The sequence below is a fragment of the Macaca nemestrina genome, chromosome 4 (assembly GCF_043159975.1).
Source record: "Macaca nemestrina isolate mMacNem1 chromosome 4, mMacNem.hap1, whole genome shotgun sequence".
NCBI lineage: Eukaryota > Metazoa > Chordata > Mammalia > Primates > Cercopithecidae > Macaca > Macaca nemestrina.
Window position 1 is genome coordinate 101,385,365 of NC_092128.1, and position 22,930 is coordinate 101,408,294.

General features: G+C 53.3%; 1 protein-coding gene across 2 annotated transcripts in view; it reads left to right on the top strand.

The window, feature by feature from the left end:
* Positions 1-22,930, top strand: part of MINDY4 (MINDY lysine 48 deubiquitinase 4) — a 132,043-nt gene that overhangs the window by 97,734 nt on the left and 11,379 nt on the right. For both annotated transcript variants that reach the window (XM_011731333.3, XM_011731332.3), the window contains exons 13-15: positions 552-619; positions 13,758-13,821; positions 16,996-17,157. In XM_011731333.3, coding sequence (XP_011729635.2) covers positions 552-619; positions 13,758-13,821; positions 16,996-17,157 — 294 coding nt within the window. The remainder of the gene's footprint in view (positions 1-551; positions 620-13,757; positions 13,822-16,995; positions 17,158-22,930) is intronic.

A 22,930-nucleotide genomic window follows, 5' to 3' on the forward strand; every position in this document is an offset into this window, starting at 1 on the left:
CACCTCACCGGATCCTGACTCTGCTCCAAACCTGCTCTCTGCTGCTCTCAGCACAGCACAGTTCTTCTGAGTAAGGGATCTGGAATTAGAGGTCCTTGGAGTGCCAGTGTGCTGCTGACAAGCTATGCAGCCTCCAGCTGGTCACTCAGTTTCTGAGCCTCAGTTCCACATATGCTAGAGGGCAGTAATCATAGTACTGTCCCCTAGGCCTGTTAGAGTGTTCGGGGTGATAATGCCCATTAGACACTTGCATCATAACGGAGCTGGCCATGACTGTTGCTGTCTTGTGAGTTTCGAGGACTCTGAGGTCACTGATCCTCTCTGTGGTGGTCCTTGCATCACCCTCGCTCTGCTGTCGTTGTCATTCAGGCTGTTCCAATGCCCCATCCTTTAGGAGGTCAGCCTTCGGGCCACCCAGCAACCCCGGGGCTGGGTTGGAGGCAGCTGGCTCAGGGCAGGCTGCTCCCTGGGGTGTGGCTTCCACAGAGGTGTGGGGCTGGGAAGAGGGAGGTGCAAATGGGATGGAGCTCATTTTTCTCTCCCCCTCCCAGTTTGAAGTGGGCCCCTATGGCTGCATCCTGCTCACCCTGTCTGCCATCCTGTCCAGGTCCACGGAGCTGTGAGTATCTTTCTCCCTCAACTCCCTGGGGCTGGGCTGATCTGTCTTGTTCACTGCTGCCTCCCTAGAGCCCAGGATGGTGCTTGACACATGTTGGGGGCTCCATGAGTGTTGTGGAAAGGATGAATGAAGCAGTGGAGTAGGGGAAGGAGTAGGGGAAGGTATGCTGGTAGAGGAGAGAAAGTAGTCACATTCTACATGTACACGTGTCCAGGGCTACCATGTGTGTGGTGGACAACCTGAAAGACACGCCACCAGCCCTCAAGGAGCTTGCCTGGGACGGCAGTGTGTACACACTTGAGCACTCAGGGGGATGCCCCTGGCACTTGTGCAGGGGATGGACAATTGAGGCTGAGACCCAGGAGATGGCCGAGGGCCCTCAAGAGCTCAGGACAGGGAGGCCTCGCTGTAGACCAAGGCAGCTGTGTAGCTGCGAGGACAAGACTGGCATCCTCGGTGGTGAGTGGGCGGTGGCTAGGAGGCCCTAGAGGCAGGGAGAGGTGGCAAGGTGGCTTGTCCTAATCTCCCCTGCCTGACCCCTGTTGGCAGGGTCTCTAGGATGAGTCTGTATCGGATGAAACATGGCCCCCCAGCCTGCCCCACAGCTGGAATTTCCCCATGAAACTCATTTGCTAGGAGCTTTTTAGGCCTCTTTGTATTTGTCACCTGGGCATGTCACCAGGAAGTGTAGCAGATTAAGAGCGCATGAATGGTTGTAGAAAGTACAATCGATTGCCCCATTCTCTTTCAAGCAGAGGACAGAACCCTGGAGGCCTGGAGTCCTGGGAGAGTGAATCTTACTTTGAGGGGTGCATGGTGGGGAGGACTTGGGAACAGCTCTCAGCAGGTGGGCCCTGGGAAGTGGGGAGGCAGGGTGAGTAACCTTGCGGTGCCCAGGGGCGGGAGGTTGCAGCAGGAGACACTTCTTTCCTGGCCTGGTTGGGTCTGGTCGGCGCCCTCCCTGTTTCCAGGGGCCTCTGCTGTGGATTCGGGGGAGGACAGTGGGGGCTCTGTGACCTCGTGTGCCAGGCTGCCTGCTGCTTGCTGCTTCTGACCTTATTAAATGCGTGTGAGCGCACAGCGCTTTCCAACTTCTAATCCTGCCATAATGATATGATTCATTCCTGGCGTGGACTCACGTGCATGGAGACCATAAGCTGCACCACCTTCTCCCCAGGACTGGGTTTGCTCCTGGTTTGGCTCATTCCTGGGCTGACGGGTTGGGTGGGAGTCTCCAGGTCTCCTTGAGGGGAAGCTGCACTCTCAGGAGGGCCAGGCTCAATGATGCGAGTCTCAGCGCCCCCATCCATGTGGGGGCCCTCTGGCTCTGGGAGTCTAGGGCTCTGTGCTCGAGTGTGTCTGTTCTGGTGGTCACCGGGGCAGCCTGGGAGTGGGCGCCTTGTTACCTGCATGCTCCTGCATGTAGCCCTGTCCCTCTGAAAGGGGCTTCAGGGTTCCATGCCCAGGCCAGTCTTCATGTTGTGCAGAGCTGGGGGACTAGGGCTGCTTCTTCCCCCTCCCTACCCTTTCCAGTCAAGCTGGGCACCTGTGGGGAATTAGTGTGGGGAAGGCTGCCCTGCTGGACCCGCACAGCCTCATGCTTATGGGCCTGAGGTCACACCCCTGCCAACACGCATACACAAACACAAATATGAATACACACAGATACACAGATGCGCATACATGGCCACACACACAGACACACAAAAACTCACAAAGACATGGACACACACACAGACACATAGTCCAGCTGTTCTTCCAGGACATCTGAGGCCCTTCCCTGAGTCCTGCAGGCAGATGGTCAAGGCCCCTGGGGCAGTATGGGCCTCTGTCTCCCAGAGGACCCAAGTAGAGCCCTGCTGTGGTGTTAGAGCCAGGCAGGCAGGCAGGCATGCCTCGGGCTGCGTCTCACCCTGTGGCCTCCCCTTCCCCTCTCCTAAGATGACAGTGTGTAGGCAGGTCTCATTGCCAGTGGTAAGGATAGCGTCTGTGAAGCTTCCCGTGTGCCAGGCCCTTTGCCTTAACATTTTGCACACAAACACATGGAGTCCACAGCAGCCCTGTTAGGTGGGCACCGCCGTGTGAGTGCTCTCACCATCCCTATTTTTCAGAGGAGGAAGCAAGGCTGAGGGAGGTGAGTAGGCTTCGAGATTATACAGCAAGTAAAACTGGTGGCCCTGGGCCCCACCCAGGCCATCTGGCCCCAGAGCTGGCTCTTTGGGTTTGCTGTTTGAAAACCTGAACTTTGGAAAAAGTTGGTTGGTTTTAGGCCTGACTCTCTACTCCTCTGAATAGAGCTGGAGTTTCTTCCTCTAAAGTGGGAGTGAGAATTCCTGCCTCACAAGATGTAGTTGTGCTTAGCACAGCTCCTGGTGGGTACAAGCCGGGAATAATGGCCACGGCTGGTCCGACCCTATCCCAGGAGCTCTGCCTCTGTGTGCCTTCTTGTCTTTTCTTGCCTGCAGCCTTGGCTTGGGGCCCTGTGGGGGAGGCCGTGCTGCCATCTCCATAGGCATAACCACAGGGATGTCCAGCAATTCCGGATGGGGCTTCTGCAGTGACACTCACCCTTGGCAGGCACGTCCAGAGCAACCGAGAGCTCCCTGTGCTGAGTGCCACTGGAGGGGTGAGGAGGGGCCGTGGGACCACGCCCCGCCCAGGGTCATGCAGTGCAGAGGTGTACTTGAGAAGACACCCAACTCTCTCTGATTTGTTCAAGTTCAAGATAACTTTAGTTAAGCTTTTAGTTAAACGGAGGGCTTCAAGTGAGGATCAGGACAGGCTTTGGGCGGCCTGTGCCGCCTGGGGGCTCCTCCGGATCAGTGTTCCCTCCTGACTGCTGCATGCTTCCTCTCGAGGGGTTGCAGGAGATGTGGGCATCTGAGTGGAGCTAACCCTTGCACCCCACCTGGGGCCCAGGGGAGACTCCTGAAGAGGAAAGACAGGAATGCCAGCAACGATGGGAATAGCCTGGGCAGTCATGGTGCTGCCCAGATCCCATGAGACAGCCACACTGAAATTATTTCAGATAATGTGCTAGCATTCCTGCATGTGGGAGTGTGCCCGTGAATAAGCCGTTCTATGGCCTTCCAGAGGGTAGTCCCCAGGACAGCCTGCTCCTCTCACGTGCCAGTCACACTGTACTCCAGTGGCGCTCCCTGCATCCCAGCACCTCCAGCCTTGGCTCTCTGAGGGATACGAGGCTCTGCTGAAGGTTTGCAGTGATTTGTAGGGCAATGATAACAGTTCTGGGACTGGAATCCCACCTCTGCCTGCTGCCTCCGGGGCTAGCAGCCAGCAAAGGCCTTTCTCTACAGACACTTGGACGCTTGGGTACAAATGCCATCCACCTCAGGCACCATTAGGTTTGTCCAGGGAAGCCCAGTAGTGGGGTGGCAAGTCACAGGAAGGCACTCACTTCTTGGCCACAATGTAGCCCCAGGATACCTAGGTCCTCAGTGCAGCTCAGTCACCGACAACCATGTGACTGACCCAGCCTGTGCCTTGGGTTCTTTATCTAACAGGAGGGGTTGGGCTGGTGCTTTTTAAACTATGTTTGTAATGAAAACAAAATCTGATTTTGTTTACCCAAATAAGCTTTATTCTCAAGCTCACTGTGTGAAGCAGATGCAGCAGAATGACTTCGATTAGAGCAGCAGAGGTGGGAGGGAGAGGCCCCTGCTGCCCCTCCCCAGCCTCCCAATCCAGTACCAACCCCTGCTGTCCAGCCATGGCCCCTGAGACCCCCCTTTGGAGAAACCCCAGCTCTGCATACACAGCTTAAAACCCTCAGGACCAGATGATCGCCGAGGGCCTTCCTGCTCTGGGGTTCAGATTTAGCTTTGCCAGAGAATCCTCTGATGCCATTTCAGGGCAATCTGTTACCACTTTGGGCAGTTGAAAACATATCCTGATAGCAAAAAGAGACAGCTGAGTCTCCAGGACCAATTGCAGTTCAGCTCAAGAGAAGCAGAGTGGTGGGCTGGGAAAACCCAGCCAGTTCTTTACAAATACAGCGTGTGTATGTGTACATTTGTGGTGGTGTGATAGTGTGTGTGTGGATGGGAGAAACTGGTGACGCTGTATGGCCAGGTGTGAGATGACATGGGTGTTGGTGGTTGTATTTGAGATTGTGTGAAGGGTGATTTGATTATGTACACGTGCATGTGATTGTGATGTGTGATAGAGAGGGCATGGTGGTCCCTCCCTCCTGGTGAGGGTTCTCTGACTCATGCTTGGGCACTGGAGGCTTCTCTTCTTTGGCCCTTGCACCAAAGTCAGTGCCTCCTGTCTGTTGGCCATTCCTAACCCAGACCGGAGCCAGGGTGAGGACACCATGGGCAGATGTAAACCTAGCTGAGCGTTGCCGACCACTGCCTGCCTGGACACTTCATTGTCAGAGGCCTCAAGAACAGTCGAGAAACAGACCTTTGAGGTTGGTTTATCCCAGGCTGTGTGCAAAGCCTTGTGAAGGTTTTTTTCCCACTTGGTTTCAAGCTGTTTATTTTCTTTTCTAAGATCTCGAATTACTTATGATAAATCTCATGCAGGATTTCATGCTCACAGAGCTTTGCTGCTTTTCAAACCGCATGGCTAGAACTTTCCCCAGGGAGCTCTTGCAAGCCCCAGGGATGCTCAGGGTCCTGGGGTCAGGGCCAGCTCTGAACCAGACCTGGGCAGCACTGAGCACGGGCTGCTCCGGTGCCTCAGTGGAGCACAGGCCTGGCCAGGTCATTGAGGCCTTGAGAAGATCCAGTGGGGGTGAAAACCTATTTATGCAGTAGATTCTTGGCCTTCATTACAGCAGCAACTTCAGCTTCTCAAAGGCAGTCTTGAAAGTCCGGAAGAGGTGGTAGCTTGTCATTTGCTGAAAGTTTTCGAACAGCACAAGCTAGGTGCTGAGGGTGAGGGATGACACTGGGCAGGACCCACACTATGTCTCTCTGTAGCTCTTCATAACTCTCCTCAAGAGATTAAAAGCAATGGCAGCAACAAAATAGTTTATTCCTTTGTGCAAACAGTCCTGAAACAAAAGCCAACTGTGAGTATTGGTTGGAAAGACAGTGACAGAAGCTCAATTCCCAGCCAGTGTAAGCAGAAACAAAGCTACTGACTGATTCCTATCAGAAGCCCAGGCTTTAAGAGGGGCTGGATCCAGGAACCCAGACATTGTCTTTGGGAGTTGGTGTCTGTTCTTTTGTCTCTTCACTTTTGGCTCCTCTGTCCCAGCTGTATTCTCAGGAAGGTCCTCCTGCACAGTGGGCTCAGGGGAGTCCTTCTCCAGCAGCTCCTCAGCCTGCTGGGTGCTGGGTGCCATTCCTGGTGTGATTGCCGTGGCCAGGCCTGGGCTGCACCATCACAGGCATATGGACATGGGGTATCCCCAAAAGGCAGTCACCACCCAGAGAAGGCCGTGACATCTGCTAGCAAAAGGATAGGGCAGAGTCAGGAAACAAGTATCTGAGAACAGGAGAGCTGATGTGAGTTTAGGGTGGGCTGGGCCTTCATGGAGGCCCCCAGGCTCCTCTCAGTAATGGAGAAAAAAGATCACCAAGCTTTCTGTTCCAGCAAGGGTGGGCAGTGCTCACCCTGTCAGAGACCCTCTAGGGGGAATCACGGGGTAGGTGGTTCGTGGGGTGAGATGTGAACAGGGGCTGTTCCCCTTGAGAATCACAGGTTCTTGGAGGTTCAGATGTGCTGTTCTGAATGGGAGGGGTCCATGGGATGCTCGTCAGCTTACCTGGGACTCTGTTGAGCCTCTGCCAGCCCAGAATAATGAGGTGTGAACAGAGCCACCCAGACCAGGAGCCTGACCACTGGGCCTCCATCTCTGCACAGATACCTCGGCTTTGTGGCTCACTTGCCCTCTCTCACCTGAGTCTTCCCCCAGGTCACATGTGAGGCAGGGTGGGATGGGTAAGTGTCCTTCCTACCCAGCGTGCTAAGACAGTTTGAAGCTTAGCTGGGAAACAGGAGGAGAGGAACTTCCTCAATAAACTCCAGCCCAACTTTAACACTGATTCAGATTAGGGCAGAGGCCCCACTAATGAAGATTTTCAGCAATGTCTCAAGAGACCAAGGTGACAATGGAAGGTGGACCCACGGGGGCATGGATGCCAGTGTCATGGAAATAGTGGGCCCGCCACTGAGACTGCACTTCCTTCCACTGACTTTGTCTCTCTCCCTGGTCCCATCCCTGGGAGCCACCTGCTCCTCTGTCCCCAGGCCCCTTTACAGGAAGCCAAATTCTGTCCTGTAGATCTCTGCCTTGCTTCCTCTGGAGACCCTGTGCAGACCCCTGACCCTGTGGAAGACTGAATCTGGAGGCTTAGCCTCATCGGGAGCTGGAGGTGGAGGAGAGAGGGAAAGGGCCCTTGCTGTCATCCTGGGCCTTTGTGGTCTTGTGGTAACCCAAGGGATGGGCCCACAGGCTGGAACCCTTATCTCATTTACAGGTGTGGGAACTTTGAGAAGTAAAGGGTCAGTTAATGGCACAGCTGGCAGCATCACCAGAGGCACCTGGCTCTCAGTCTAAGACCCTGTGCCTGCATCGTCTTCCCTGGACTGTGGGAGGCAGGTAACAGGAGCTGCTCAGCTGTGCCTGCTGACTTAGAAAGAGAGGTGGCAAATGAGGCCCTAGATAGGCCCATACCAGCTGGGTGCTTGACTACCTGCTTCCCTCTCCCAGTGCAGCTGGCCTGGGCTGGGCTAAAGCAAGCCAGCTGTGCCTGGGCCAGACCCCTAGGCTGCTGAGATGGCAAGTCACAGCCACTGAGCTGTGAGGATAGTCATTCTGCCATGGACATCAAGCCTGAGAGCTGGGTGGGAGGGGCCCACCTGGCACAGCTGAGAATGGGGGCCACACCCATGCCACTGAAGAGCTGGGAGGTCTCCTGATCCTTGGTCCTATGTGCATCTCCTGCCCCTGCCCACTCACCCAGGGACCTTACCTACGTGTTCACGAAGGGCCAGGTGTGCGGAGAAAGAGGACAGGCCTCAGAAGGAGGGAGAGGTAATTAACCTGCTGGAAGGGTCTCCTGTGCCAGACCCGCCTCAACTGTGTGGGTGGGGTGCTCACTTCCACCTGCCTCTTCCAGCTCCTGGAAGCTCTTCCACCAGGGCCTTTGTCACATGCAGTGTCACCTGGGGTAGGTGTGGGTAGGCTTGTGTCATTTAGGGGCACAGTTGCTGTGCACCTGCAGGGTCTGGAGCCCAGTTCTAGCCCTCAAAGTCCTTGCCGCCTGGAGAGGCAAGACAAGTGAGTGAAAAGCAGTTGGTGGGTATCCTTAGGAAGGGGAGGAGAGATGGGGCATTTCTGTCCCTGGGGTGAGTGAGATTACAGAGGAGGTGACATTTAGCAGGGCTCTGAGGGATAAATGGGAAGGGTTTTGGCAGGCAGCAAGAACAAAGTAGGCAAAGGCCACTGGTAGGGGTTTGCAGGGATCAGTTGCAGAGGGTCTGGCTGTGGGGGAAGGAGCTGGACGTGGTGGGTGGCAGAAGGCAGCTTGGGAAGGGCTTTGGCCAGCTGCTGATGAGCCTGGGCCCCTGCTTTCCCTTCTTCCTCCTTGCAGGTCCCTCTTTCTCTGTCCTGCAGAGCCTTCCACCAACTCTCCCCCTGCCTCCTGGGCTCCCATCCTAGCCCTCTCCTCTTACTGCTTCGAGAATGGAAACAACTTTCACCCTCTAGCCTGTGGGGTGCTCTGCAGTTTGCAAGACCTGGTGTGGTCTAGTCCCTTATTGCAACAGCCCTTTGAGGTAATTATTGTTATCCCTGTCAGGGGATGACACACCGGAGACTCAGAAATGGAAAGCGATTTACCAAAGGTCACTCAGTGCAGGTGGCAGAAGGGGCCTGACACCCATTTGCTCTGACTCATCGCCTACTCCCTCTTGGCCGTCCTGGGAAAACAGTTGATATCCGCTCTATCCAAATCCTCTTCAGATATTCACAGCTCCGTTTCAACTGCTTGGAGGTCTCGGTTTATTCTGGGTTCTTGGCTGTGATATGAGTGGTTGAGATGGCAGGAATCGTGACCTCTTGGTCATTGTTTTTTGTTTTGTTTTGTTTTTTGTTATTATGGTTGTTATAGTAGGAAAAAGGAAGTGACATTTACTGAATGCCAAATGCCTTATATAGTTCATCTCATTCAGTTCTCACAGCAGTCTTTAATAGAAGGAGGGGTCATCGTACCTGTATTGCAAATAGGGAGACTGAGGCTCAGAGAAGGAAATAACTGATAAGCGGCAGTAATTGGATTTGACCAGGGCCCTCTGAGTTTAGAGCCCAAGTTCTCTTGGTTGTACCACAGCTGCCCTTACACTATCGATGTTGTCCTTAAAAGTCAATATAAACCCCACGAAAGGGCTGTTATCTCTGGAGGTCACTGCTGGCGGGTGGGAAAAGTGTGGTCAAGGGTCAGTTTCTGGGAAGGGCAAGCAGGAGCTGGCCTGGTGGGACAGGGTTCCTCCAGGGCCTGGTGCCCTAGTGGCCAGGTGGAGGGGGGATGGCTGGTTGGGTCTCCCCAGGGTAAGTACTGCCTACTTCGGGCTTGATGTTTTCAATAGGGTCATGGACCAGGCACACTTGTGCACATCCTAGGAGGCCCCTAGAGGTTTCTTGCTCCAGTCCTCTGGTTTTCTAAGTGAAGACACAAACTGAGAGAGGTCAGGACATGCCTGAGGTCACTCACCAGTCAGGGGCCAAGTGGACGCTGGTGAATGGCTGTGCCTGTAGGCTGGGACCTGGTCTCTAGGCCACTTGGACTTATTTTCCTTCTTATTCAGAAGCTTTTATACCACATGCCCAGATTCACACAGCGAGGCTTTTAGATGAAAGGGCGAGCTGTGCCTGAGCCAGCAATGGTGGGGGCTAGGGGCAGGGCTTTGGGACTCCAGGGCTTGGTTCGAGCTGGCTGGCCTGGCTGATCATCCCATATTTCCGGCCACAGCAGACACTGTGATGTTGGTACTAGGGACAGAGTTCTAGTCCTGCCTACTCTGTGTGACCACAAAACCACAAGTCCTTTTTACTGACTGGACCTCAGTTTCCCCATCAGTAAAACAAAGATGGTGGTCTTACTCTCCTGGCTTACAAGGCTTTTGAGAGAAAGATGCATTTGAAGGTGCCTGAGACTGTGCAGATTGAAGGCCCATGCACTGTGCAGCCTGCTCAGTGGCAGAGCCTCTTCGCCTTCTGGGATGTATGGACAGAGGGCAAGTGGAGAAGGGAAGCAGAGGGCCCTGAGTCTGAGCTGACATCTGTCACTAACTCAGGGCCAGTTCTGTACTCTCTCTGGGCATTCATCTTACCTTCTGCAAAATTCCAAGCCTTGCAAACTCTCGCAGCCCTGATATCCCCTTTGTTCTGTTACTTGATACAACATAGCATCTCAGGGACCTCCAGATTGTGGACAGAGTTGGGAGGTTTCGACCTTGCTGACATCCTGGGCAAAGCTCTCTGTTCCTCCTCCTCTGTCTTTGGGTGATACAGACATCCCCAGAGGCTAGATCATCACCCCAGACCCTTGGTTCAGGGTTCTGACCCTTCGCTCCCAGAATGCTGCGGAGGTTGGTGTTAGGGCAGCCAGAGCCAAGCCTATTCTGTGAGTTTCCACCCCCTGGTCCAGCCCACTCCTCCTTTGTGCTTGTTGGACTGAAATCCCAGCAAGCTCTGCTCCCTGGAGGGGCCCCCAGTGTAGGACAGCTTCCATTTTGTCTGGTCCTGGGCCCTCCTGGCTTGTGTCATCCAGCTTGGTGCCTGGTTCCTCAGGCTGTGCAGAACTCTCTGAGGGCCCAGGGCTATCCAGCCCTCAGGAGTACATGAAGGAGACAGCTACCCATTAGACTGGATGGTTAAGTCAGTCCTGGGTAAGGGACAGTCACAGCTGTGGCTCAGATGGCCCCTGCTCCTAGGTTGCTGCATGTCCTTGGAGATCCAGGGGCTGATAGAGGAGAAGGATGGGACAAGCCTCCACACTGCCTTCATCCCATGTGAGTCATGTAGTGGGCTTCTGCCTGTAATATTTCATTTGAAGAAAGGGCTCTGAATCTAAAAAGATGTTGGAGGCCACTTGTGTTGGTTTCTAGGGCTGCCATAATGACAGACATTCGTGTCTCACAGCCCTGGAGGCAAGAAGTCCAAGATCAAGGTGCCAGAGGGTTGGTACCTTGTCAGACCTCTCTCCCGGGCTTGCAGGTGGCCACTTTCTCACTGGGTCCACACAGCTCCTTCCCTGTGTGCTTCTTACAGGGCTCTGTTCAACAGAGTTTTCATCTCCCAGAGGGATTTACCTTGGGGTGGCTAAAAGGAACCGTGTCCTAATGGCAGGCTTCCTAGCATGACAGCAAGCCGGGAAGGAGGATGGAGACTTGGGAGGGTTTTCTGCCTCACGTGTGGCAGACCTCTGCTTACCGGGATACTGAATTGTTCTGGTGCCTAGCAGTGCTCAGCCCATTTCTTTCAGTTTGGGGAGTGTCTTCAGCAAAGGAGGTGTTCACCTTGCACCTTTGGAAGGACCCCATTCTGAGGGTGGAACCACAGTGGTAGATGGTACCTTCGTCTTTCGCTTGTGCGTGTGCATCTTTGGTGTCCCTCTGTGTGTCCAGATTTCCTCTTCTTCCAAGTCACATTGGATTAGGACCCACCCTAATGGCCTCATTTTAACTTAGTCACCCCTTAAAAGGCTCTATTTCCAAACACACATTCCGAGGTGCTGGAGGTTAGGACTTCAACATATAAATTGTAAGGGGACACAGTTCATCCCATTACACCTCTCATCTTCTCCAGGCCCCTCATGCTGCAGGAGGGGAGACCGAGGCCACACAGCAGGCTGGGACTAGCCATGTGGATTACCTTCTCTCCGGGCAGTGCTGAGGCTGTTGTTCCTCTGCTCAAGGACTCCTCACACTCAGCTCTCCAGAGAATTTCCCTAGAGGGAGGTCTGGGCATCTAGATTTGCCAAAGTTGTAAATCTCTTAAACCATAAGCTACTCCTTGGCGTCTCTCTCTCTCTCATGCCCTGATGTGAAATGCAGATGTTCCTCCCTTTTAAGATTCCAGCGCACTGCTGAATTTCCCATCGTGTTTGCACCTAAGGATGCAATTACCATTTCCTCCCATTGTCCTTTCTGCTTGTCCCCCTGCTCCCAGCTGACGCAGGCTCTCGAGCCCGCTGGGTGAACACGAGGCTATGAGCTTATAAAGATAGGACTGCTTCTGAAAGCTCCGGGTGGCATGGGGCCAGTGATGCTTATCGCCCCCCCTCCAGGACCCTTTTGAGGTTATTTTCTTCTCTTCAGAAGATGCTTGTATATGCTGCGGAGAGCATTTCCATCAATTCTTCTGCCTGAGCTGGTGCCAGCTGAATGCTACGCTCTGCTGTGAGTCATTCCCAGCTGGCTCCTTCCCAGGCCTGCTGGGCTATCTGTGGTGGGTGAGCCTCAACCACCCTTCCCTGAAGACCCCCAAGCCTTAGTGGTTCTCTGCAAGCTCCTGCAAGGGTAACCCCAGCTCATCTTCTCATGTGGATCATAAACCTTCCGTGTTTGGCCATGGTTATTAAAAACCATAAGCAAGCGTTTTCCCCAAGTATTGTGGAGCTTGAGTTTCTAAACTTGTTTTGGAAGCAGAGACCCAGGCGTGTATTTTAGGCTTGTAGGCTTATGGCAGAGCTTAGATTTAAAGCATAAATTGAGACCAAGTTTCTCTTCTCTTCCACTGAAAGGAAAAATAAATGTTCTGATTGCTAAGCCCTTCCTACCCCTGGGTCGCCTCTCTAAATCTTATACCTGGCCTCTCTCTTTGGGGTGTGTTTGAAGGAAGGGGACCAGGCCCTGGACACAGTGCTGGGTGGCTGTGTGTGCCCCCCAGGGTCGTTTGTGCCTCCCAGAGTCAAGTGTACCTCTCAGGGTCGTGTGTACCCCCCAGGGCCATGTGTGCCCCCCAGGGTTGTGTGTACCCCCCTGGGTCATGTGTACCCCCAAGGGCTGCATGTGACCCCCAGGTTCAAGTGTGACTCCCAGGGCTGTGTGTGCCCCCCAGGGTCATGTGCAGAAGTGAGGGGGACAGGCCTGGGACCCAGGCTTCCTGGCCTCACCTTGCCCCCCAGAGCCAGCTTCTCTGCACTTCTTCCCACATCTATAAAATAGAGACAGGAATTCCCTCTTCACTTGGGGCTGGGGGTTGCAGTTGCCACCTGCTGAGCACAGTGACTAGATAGCAGCTCCTTGCCTGTGTGCTCCTTACAGGGCTCCGTTCAACAGTTTTCATCTCCCAGAGGGATTTACCTTGGGGTGGCTAAAAGGAACCGTGTCCTAATGGCAGGCTTCCTAGCATGACAGCAAGCCGGGAAGGAGGATGGAGACTTGGGAGGGTTTTCTGCCTCACGTGTGGCAGACCTCTGCTTACTGGGATACTGAATTGTTCCGGTGCCTAGCAGTGCTCAGCCCATTTCTTTCAGTTTGGGGAGTGTCTTCAGCAAAGGAGGTGTTCACCTTGCACCTTTGGAAGGACCCCATTCGGAGGGTGGAACCACAGTGGTACCATGGGTTGGAGGCACAGGCCTCAGAGCCGGGCACCCTTGAGCAAGACATCCCTTCTCTGAGGCTTGGTTTTCTCGAAGGGTTTTAGGGAATAACATGTGTACGGTGCCTGGTGCAGGAGCAGGTGGTAGTGACTGTTACTGTATAATTCAAGGAAACATTAGAGTGCATTCCTCCCATTTTACAGGCTGGCAGACTGAGGCTCAGAGGTGGAAGAGGGTTCCTCAGTCTTCACCATTGGTAGTGACAGTTGAGATGTGAATTCAGGACACTGGATTCCAAACCCAGGGTCCTCTCTTCTGTGTCACGCTTCAGTTGCTGTTCTCTGGTGTAGGCAGAGCTCTGGTGAGACTGGAGTGGAGGCCATTGTCCAGAGAACGCAGTGAGCTCTACTTTAGGAGGCCTGGGCTCTAGCTCCATCCCTTCTGGGTGGGAGCCTCCTCCATGGAGGGCACAGAACAGAGCGCTCAGGTTCCCACCAAATCTGGAATTCTGGGTCTTAGCCTGGAACCCAAGGGGAGCGCCTGGTCACCTAGTGAGGTTTGCAACCTGGGTCAGGCAGAGCTGTGCTAACAATGCTTCTTCTTGTGTTTTCCAGCATCCGCCAGGACTTTGATGTCCCCACCAGCCACCTGATTGGAGCACATGGCTACTGTACACAGGTCAGGAGCGCTGTGGGGCCCAGGTGGTCTTTCCCCCTCCTCTGTCTCTCCGAGAGGGAGGTGTCCTTCTCCCTCTTCTTGCCCAAGAAAAAGGCAAGTCTTTCTTGCCTCTGCCAACACTCTCCACGCGGCTTTCACATGCCTACCTCTGCTGGGTTTCACTGTCATGTCACGGAGACCTAGAAAGAGAGTTCAGTTTCCTGTCTGTTTCTGGACAGCTTTCTGTGCACTGATCTATGTGCCCAGAGCTGCAGAGGATGCAAAAGAGGCTGAACTCAGACCAAAGTGCTACACAGCCCAGAGCCCAGGACGCAGGGAGTAATGTCTCAGGCATGGGCCGGGGGACCCTGGGTCCAGTTGGGGAGATGATGGCTCTGGCCCCTTCTATGTTTGCACAAGGTGTTGTCTTTATAGCCCCCTTCCCTCTGCATCGTTACAAAGGGGCCCTCAGTGGACCTCACAGGGGCAGAGAAGACCCTGAGAGCAGTTGCTTGTCATCGATCCTCTCAGTCACTCAGGTGACACCAGGGAAGGGACCTTTTCAAGATGTTACCTAGTGAACATCAAAACTGGGAGCTCAGCTCTACACCTGGCTTCTATCCATGCCTTTCTCCCCATGATGAGGCCTCCCAGAGTGGCCACATAGGCCACAGTGAAATCTGGCTCTCAGCACATGGGGGGCCAAAATGCATAGCATGGATGGGCTGGATAGAGCTGCACATCTTCTGGGTCCAACTGAGGACTCAGTTGTCCTGGGGGTCCTGGCTCACTTACGTCCAGCTCTGGAAACCTACCTGGGCACCATACAAGGCAAGCTTGGGGCCCATGGTTTGTCCAGGGCACCCACAGAGGGACTGGGGGGTTGGCTGCTGCCCACCACCCTAGAGGAAGGCCTCATGGGAAGTGGCTACTCTTCTGGCTGCCCGGGGTGGCCCCACTCTCACTCCAGGGACCTGCCTGCCCCATGGGAGCTTCCCCTTTTCTGGGGCAGAGAAGGATGCTGCCCAGGTGTGGGCAGTCAAGCAGGGTGCAGAGGAGCCCAGATCAGAGTCTGGGGCTGGGTCCCAAGCCCTGTTCTCTGTTTCACTCACAATATGAGCTGGGGCAGTCTTTTTCCCCTCCTGCGTGTCAGCTTCCTCATTTGTACAAGAGGCATTTGGACTGGACCAGGGCTTCTTACACCTTGAATGAATCCCATAGGGGTCTTGTTGAAGAGCAGGCTCAGATTCAGTGGGTCTGGGCTGAGGCCTGAGATTCTCAGTTTCTATCAGGTTCCCTGGGGAGGGTGATTCTGCTGGTTCACAGACCACACTCAGTAGGAAGGGACTGCTGAGCTTTGCCATTGTGTGACTTTTGAGTCTAGGAGCAGGGAGAGGCCCGATGCCCCTTCTCCACCATCTCAAGAAGACTTCCTGCTATGAGGAAGGTTTTAGACCCAGATCAGGGAGCAGGGCCTTTTATTCCTCTTGAAAAACCAGATGGGAAAACTCGAACTTGCCTGAAAAATGCTGTGCCTTTCTCAGCAGCTGCTGCCCCTGAGGTGCAGTATTTTACAGCAGACATTTCCTCCAAATTCTTGTGTCTCATTTCCTCTACAAGGACACAATAAGTCCCCTTTAGTATCTCCCTCCAATGGAGGTCCCTCTGCGGCCATCAGAGGAGGCCTCTTTTACTATCACTGGGGCAGGGGTGTTGGTGTTAACTGAGGGATTTATTAACCCCTGATGTCATTTTCACAATTCAGGGGAAAACGCCTCTATAAACTCTGCCCTCCAGAGTTTACACTGGTCAAGGGCCGTTCTGGCCATTCCTACGTGTTCCACCATGGGAGTGATGCCTGCCTTCTTGCCTCACAGGCAGTGCCAGCTGTGGCAAAAGGTGGATGAGACAGAGAGACCTGCCTGCCCTAGTGCTGGGGCTGGGCTTGCTCAAATTCCTTCTCAGCAGGCCCTTAGAGGCCACCCTTCGTCTTGAATCTGTGCCCAAGCAGATAGTACCATGAGAGTAACAGGGTTGGGGGAAGAGGGAAGTCACCTGGGACAGAGAGAGCCAAAGCTCAGCTCTGGCACTAATGGGCTGTGTGGCTTGGGTAACCCGCCTGTGAGCCCCATTTTCTCCACTCCTAACAGGAGGTTGGACCCCTGGTTACCCTGTATAAGGAAGGGACCTTCCAGCCATGTTGGTACCAAAATGTGGGAGGCATGGGTTGCAGGTGACTGCTGGAGGAATGTTGCTCCACATGTCACTGTCTCCAAGTTCCAAGGTTGGCATGCTTGTTGGTTTACCAGGTGTGTGGCCTGAGTCACAGGGCCACCAAATGCCTCATACCACTCAGTAAGACAACGGCAGAGGCAGAGCTAGAACTCAGACTTGGGCTTCCTACTCCCACCTCTCTGCTTCTGTTCTGCTGCCTACTGAAATACCTTCCTCGGCTCTCCCTGCCCTGTTAAAACCCCACCGTCACTGATGAAGTTCAAACAAGGCCTGGAGTTTAGTTATTGGTACTGCACCGTGGTCAGTTTCCTGGTTGAGATAATGTACTCTGGTTATGTAAGATGTTATCACTGGGGGAAGCTGGGTGAAGGGTACACAGGAACTCTCTGTACTATTTTTACAACTTCTTTTGAATCTAAAATTATTTCAAAATAAAAAGGTTTCTTTAAAAAATAACATCGTTTAAGACTCACCCAAATGTCACTTCTCCTTAAAGTTGCCCTGACTCGGTCATGTGGCCTTGTATTCATCTGGCTCCAGAGTACTCCATGCACACATTTTTACAGCCCCAGCCACATCCTGCATTGTGAGTCAACGTGCAGGCATGCACCTGACTCCCCAGTCTAGACGCAAAGTGCATGTCAAGAGCCATGTCTCACCCTCTCACCAGTGCCCCCAGTAGCCTACAGCATAGGACAGGGTCCTGTGAATGGCTGGTACTCAATGAGTGCTTGTGGAATAAAGGTGGATGGGTGCCTGGAGTTACCTTGATGAGAAAAGTTGGTGCCTTTCCTACAGGGCTTGTGGAAAAATTGAAGTCATAGCCTCCTCTGCTCTCAGTCTCTCTTCCTCCTTGCTTTCCTTCCTTCTCCAACCTTTTTCTCTTTCCCCTGTCTCCTCTCCACCCTTTCAGTAACTGATTCAGACTTGATGAGCCTTTCCCCTTTCTTTCATCTGCAGGAACTTGTCAATCTGCTCCTGACTGGGAAAGCTGTGTCCAACGTTTTCAACGATGTGGTTGAGCTGGATTCTGGGGACGGGAACATCACACTTCTCAGAGGCATTGCTGCACGCAGTGATATTGGCTTCTTATCTCTCTTTGAACATTACAACGTGTGCCAGGTACCCAGATGCTGACGTTCACCACAAGTAGGGGAGCCTGGCTCCCTGGAGCAATGAGAAGGAGGGAAGCGGGGAAGGAAAGCTGGACTCCACTTCTCAGAGCTGGCTGAAATTCGGGTCCAGTTGGAATCACAGAGGGCTTGGGAAGAAGTACAGCTTCTCTGCTGTGGCTACAGGCCTGTAATTCAGACCCAAAGCCAGCTGATACCGTGTTCTGGGGAAGATTGTTTGAAAAGGACTTTGAGGGATTTCTACTGTGATTGTGGGTCACAGTGGCTGCAGCTGGTGTCTGTATGGTGGGGGAGCCTTCCCAAGGGACAGGAACTTGAGGTCTTAGGCCTTGTGTTAGTTTCCTAGGGCTGCCTAACAAAGTACCACAGACTCGGTGGCTTGAAACAACAGAAACTTACTGTCTCACAGTTCTGGAGGCTGGAAGTCTAAGATCAAGGTGTCAGAAAGGCCATGCTCCCTCTGAAACCCATAAGGAGAATCCTTCCTTGTCTCTTCTAGCTCTTGGTGTTTTCCGGCAATCCTTGGCGTTCCTTGACCGTATAGTGATGCTTCTATAGATGTATCACTCCAGTCTCTGCCTCCATCCATCATCATAGGGCCACCTTCTCCCTGTGTGTCTTTTCTTATACAGACCTCAGTCATATTGGATTAATTGGATTAAAGGCCCACCCTACTCCCACATGACCTCGTCTTAACTAATTATGCCTGCAGCAACCCTGTGTCCAAATACAGTCACATTCTGAGGTACTGGGGGCTAGGATTCAGCATATCTTTTCGGAGGCACAGTTCAACCCATAGTAGGCCTCACACATCCTGTTTGCTGGCGTGTGGTCCCTCTGCATCCTGTGTCACTGCAGCCAAGGGCTCAGAAAGGGCTGGGCCGCCAAGTAAAGCTGGACAGAGCATGGGTGACTGTACCTCTGGGGAATGTGGCCAGGGACTGAGGGAGCTGGGCAGAGGAGCACTGGACCCTGCCTTCTTCTTCTAGCTGCCATGGAAACTTTCTCTGAGCGTTGCTTTCCATGGCTTCAGAGAGTCCATTGCTCTGTGGTCGATTAAATGGGAAGGGTTGTCCTGAGGGGCAGCAGGAGCACTTTTCACAGTGACCACGCCCTGCAAAGATTCTTGGAGGGTCTGGATGAGGCCTCATTCACCACATATCCTCAGAACCAGGACACAGAGATTGACTCAGCAGGGCCATGCAGATGGTGTCAGGCGATTCTACCCTGGATTTTCAGGGTGGAAAAAGACTAGGGTTTTAAGCCAGGGCTCAGTTTTACCCACCCTTCCCATATGTGGGGATGTGCTGTGTCTTGCTAATGAACCATGTGGTGCAGCCCCCTCCCCAGATCCCCTCTCTGGGTGATACCCCCAGCATGCCAAAAGCAGACTTCTGGGTCCCAAAGACTTGGGGTAAGAAAGAATGAGAGTGGCTACTTCCTGGCTGTGCTGGTGTCAGGAGGGAGCCCAGGAATGTGGCTGGTGAGAAGCACCAGGGCTTTCGAGCACCAGACCCTGGGTGTGCTCTGAAAGTATTCAGCTCAAAATTCCACGGGCCAAGAGAGGTAACCTTGGCCAGGTTCATGGAATTCCCAGGCTCACCAGGAGCTCTGGTTTCATTCTTGGGTGGAGGGCGTTGGTCAGAGAGTAAACTATTTTGCTGTGGTCTGTGCAGGGTACTTGATGGGAAAACCAGTTGGGGTTATCCTTCCCTTGGAATAAAAGGACTGTTGAAGAAATTCAGGCCCTACAGCCATCTCCCCTCCTCATGGGCTTCTTGGATCCACATAGACCCTCTGCTGTTCTGTGCTCAGTTGAGGACTGGGAGTTTTGTTTCCCTGCAGTAGGTGGATGCTTCCTTCCTCTGCCTTGCAACTGCAAGCTCACTAAGGAAGGAGCCCTGGCCTCCTTTCCTCCTCCATGAGCTCACTGAGGGCTGGGCCTCAACCCTGCCTTCCACTGAAGGCTCAGGGCCCGGCAGCTCAGACAAAGCCCTTCCCTCTTCTTCTTCTTCTTCTTCTTTTTTTTTTTTTTTTGAGGCAAGGTCTCACTCTGTCACTCATGCTGGAGTGATCTCAGCCCATTGCAACCTCTGCCTCCTGGGTTCAAGCAATTCTTCTGCCTCAGCCTCCTGAGTAGCTGGGATTACAGGGGCATGCTAATTTTTTTTTTTTACAGTAGAGATGGGGTTTCACCATATTGGCAAGGCTGGTCTTGAACTCCTGACCTCAAGGGATCCACCCACCTCAACCTTACAAAGTGCTAGGATTACAGGTGTGAGCCACTGCGCCCAGCCCCTTCCTTTTTCTTTAACACCATCTTCCATCCCTTCTGTCCCCAAGTCCCTTGGACCCTACACAATTAGCCACATTGGATGTAGAAGGAGTCCAAGGTGGTCCAGCACCCAAGCCCAGACCTGGACTCAGAGCCAGGGCCCCTGCTCTGGCCTGGCCTGGCCCTCTCCTCGGGCAGCACAGATACAGCCACAGGGAAGACTGGCATTTGGAACAGCCTGGGCCAGGACATCCACAGCGTTCACTCACTAGCAGGTGAAGCCCCTCGCTGGCAGCCTGTCTCCAGGCTTCTCACGGCAGCCTGGGGTTCTGGGGCCCTCACTGAGTATGTAGGAGGAGGAGGTCCTACCTAAAAGTGAGCTGCCCAGATGACCCCTACTCAGGTTGTGCCTGGGGAAACAGATGAAACTCTGTACTAGAGAAACTCACCCTTGCCATAAGTAACTGGCCCGGCCTGGCTGTGTCCTATGGGACCTCCATGGGCTATCTGTGACCCCACCAGGCTGGTCTTGCCCATCTGACTTCCAGCTCGCTGCCTCAGTCCCACAGCTGGCCCAGGACAAGGCTCACCGGCGAGGGGTGGACTGCATTGTAGGCTGCAGTTAGAGGTCAAGTCCCTCCAGGCTTGTGGTCATGGTGGTGATGGGGGACTGACAGTCCAGGAGGGATGGGGTGGGACAGGGAGTTTAGCCTCAGCACTTCTTTCAAGACCTGTAAGGCATGTTCACTGCCGTCTTCATAAAGAGGCCCACAAAGGAAAACAGCCTGACAGGCAGAGTTGTGAAAGCTCCCTCTTCCTCCCATCCTCCCCAGCTCAGAGATGGCCACCATCCACCCATTTACTTAACCAGGAGCATGTCCTCTCCATCAGGAGGACATGTGCCTCCCCCTGAAGTTGTTTCTCAAGCCCATCCACTTTCATGGGTCAGAGCCACCGGCATCGCTGATTTTGACACCTGTGACAGCCCAGCCAAATTCAGCTCCTGTCCCTATCGCTTTCCCCCTATCTAATCCTGTCCCTTCACTGAAGCCAGTGTGGTCTTTAAAAATACACGCTCGATCATATCATTCCTTTTCTCTGGACCCTCAGTGGTTTTCCAGCCCTCTGAGACTGTTGTGAGCTGAACTATGTCTCCCCGAAATTCCTGTGTTGAAACTCTGACCCCCAGTACCTCAGAATGTATTAATAACTGTATTTGGCCTTTAAGGAAAGGATTAAGGTAAAATGAGGCCACTAGGGTGGGTCCCAATCCAGTGTGGCTGGTATCCTCCTAAGCAGAGGAGGTTAGGACACAGGTCACACAGCAGGAAGGCCTTCTGAAGGCATGGAGAAGGCAACCACCTACAAGCTCAGGGGCAAGGCCTTCAGAAACAACCCTGGTGGCAACTCGGACCTCCAGCCTCCAGAACTGTGAGATAATAAATGTCTGCTGTCTGAGCTGCCCAGTCCGTGGTATTTGTTATGGCAGCCCAAGCAGGCTAATGCAGAAACTAAAATCCAAAACTTCCCACCACCCCCAACACCCTGCCAGACTTGCACCTGCCTTCCTCTCCCACCTCAGCCTGCGCTACTCTCTCCTGCAGGCTGGGGCTTCTCTCGGGCTCTCTCCCACCTCCCGGCCTTTGTGCACACTGCACTCCACCTGCCCAGCTTTTCCCTCTCATTGTTTTGACTTAAACGTTACTTCCTAAAAGGCAGCCTTTCCTGCCCTCATAACCCCATCTAAGTAGGGGGCCCTTCTCATTGTCCCCTCCCTACCTTGTCAGTCACCATCAGGGTATCTTTATTCTTTCCTTCATAGGGCCTCTTCTGGATTTTAAGCATCACATTTCATCGCCTTTAAGATGCAAACTTGACCACATTCGAGCACTTCTGAAATTTTGATGCATTATTACAGTTGATGGTGTGTCAGACTTTGACACACCTGCTTTTTCTTTCTTACTTAGTGATACAAAAAATAAATGGCGGGCCGGGCGTGGTGGCTCAAGCCTGTAATCCCAGCACTTTGGGAGGCCGAGACGGGCGGATCACAAGGTCAGGAGATCGAGACCATCCTGGCTAACCCAGTGAAACCCCGTCTCTACTAAAAAATATAAAAAACTAGCCAGGCGAGGTGGCGGGCGCCTGTAGTCCCAGCTACTCAGGAGGCTGAGGCAGGAGAATGGTGTAAACCCAGGAGGCGGAGCTTGCAGTGAGCTGAGATCCAGCCACTGCACTCCAACCTGGGCAACACAGCGAGACTCCGTCTCAAAAAATAAATAAATAAAAATAAATAAATAAATGGCGAATCTGAGGGCATCCTGGATTCAATGAAGTGCAGTGGAAATGTATGGGTTTGATTATTTAGTTAATGTGTCATCCCCATCAATCTGGTAAGCTCCATAAGGACAGCACTGTTCTTATTGTCTCTAGCACTGTGTCCCCATTGCTGTCCTTAGAAATGCCACACCATAAACTCTGTCCTTAGAAATGCCACACCATAACTCACGGCAAGTAAATGCTAATCCTTTTAAGTGAGTGCTTCTAACCTGGCTGTCCATGGATGGCTTTAGGCCATTCACAACCCCCGCCCTAGAAGATTAAGTAATCCCTGATTGTGCTACATGTTCCCCCACCAGGACAAAGCCTCAGACTGTGCTGTAGGAAATGTGGCCCTCCCCCGCCAGCACCCCCCCTCCACCCCCCCGCCAACTCCGGCCTCGCCCCAAGCCTTTGGTTACCCAAGAATTTAAAGGAAGTGAATTTCATCTCTGGAAAATGTCACCCACTTGGAAAGAGGCTCCTGAATGAGGAAACTCATTTATAAACTCTTCGGGCAGCTTTTTTCCCTTAATCTCTCGACGGTTATTTCTGCGTGGCAAGCTGCGCTTTTGTCCCTCTGTTGGAAAATTCAGGGTGGCTGATTATGCAAAGGTCTGTTCCCTGGTCAGCTTCGGGGCTCTCTCCTTGCCGTGAATGAATACTGGGTCCCTGTGTCAGGGTTCCCTGTTCCTGGCGATGCCCTCACCAGAAAAACCTCTTTGAAGCATGGAATGGAAGCCAAGTTTACGTGGGGTTTAGGCACGTCCAGCCACGTCCTGTAAGACATCTAATTCCCCCACACTTCACTAAGGAATGAGTTCTGCGGTCCACTTGAATGGCACACAGGGCTGGGGTGAGGCCTTGGTGTTGGGGGAGGGGACACTTGAACCTGAAGAAAGGACGAGTGCATAGTAAAGATTGTCCCCCTACCTTCTGGAGGAGGCAGCTTTAAATGTGCAGGAATTTCACTGGGGACCTGGTTCAGGCCCTTCAGAGCACAGCCCCGCTGTCAGAGACATCCCAGACCAAGATGGGAGCTGCTCGACCACTCTCCTGTGAAGGGTTCTGGAAAAAGTATGCCCTTCTCCCCACTGGAAAAATAATTCCCATTCTTTCTTTAATCCACAGGCTGTAGCTGTAAATACCTGAGCATGCAAACATCTCC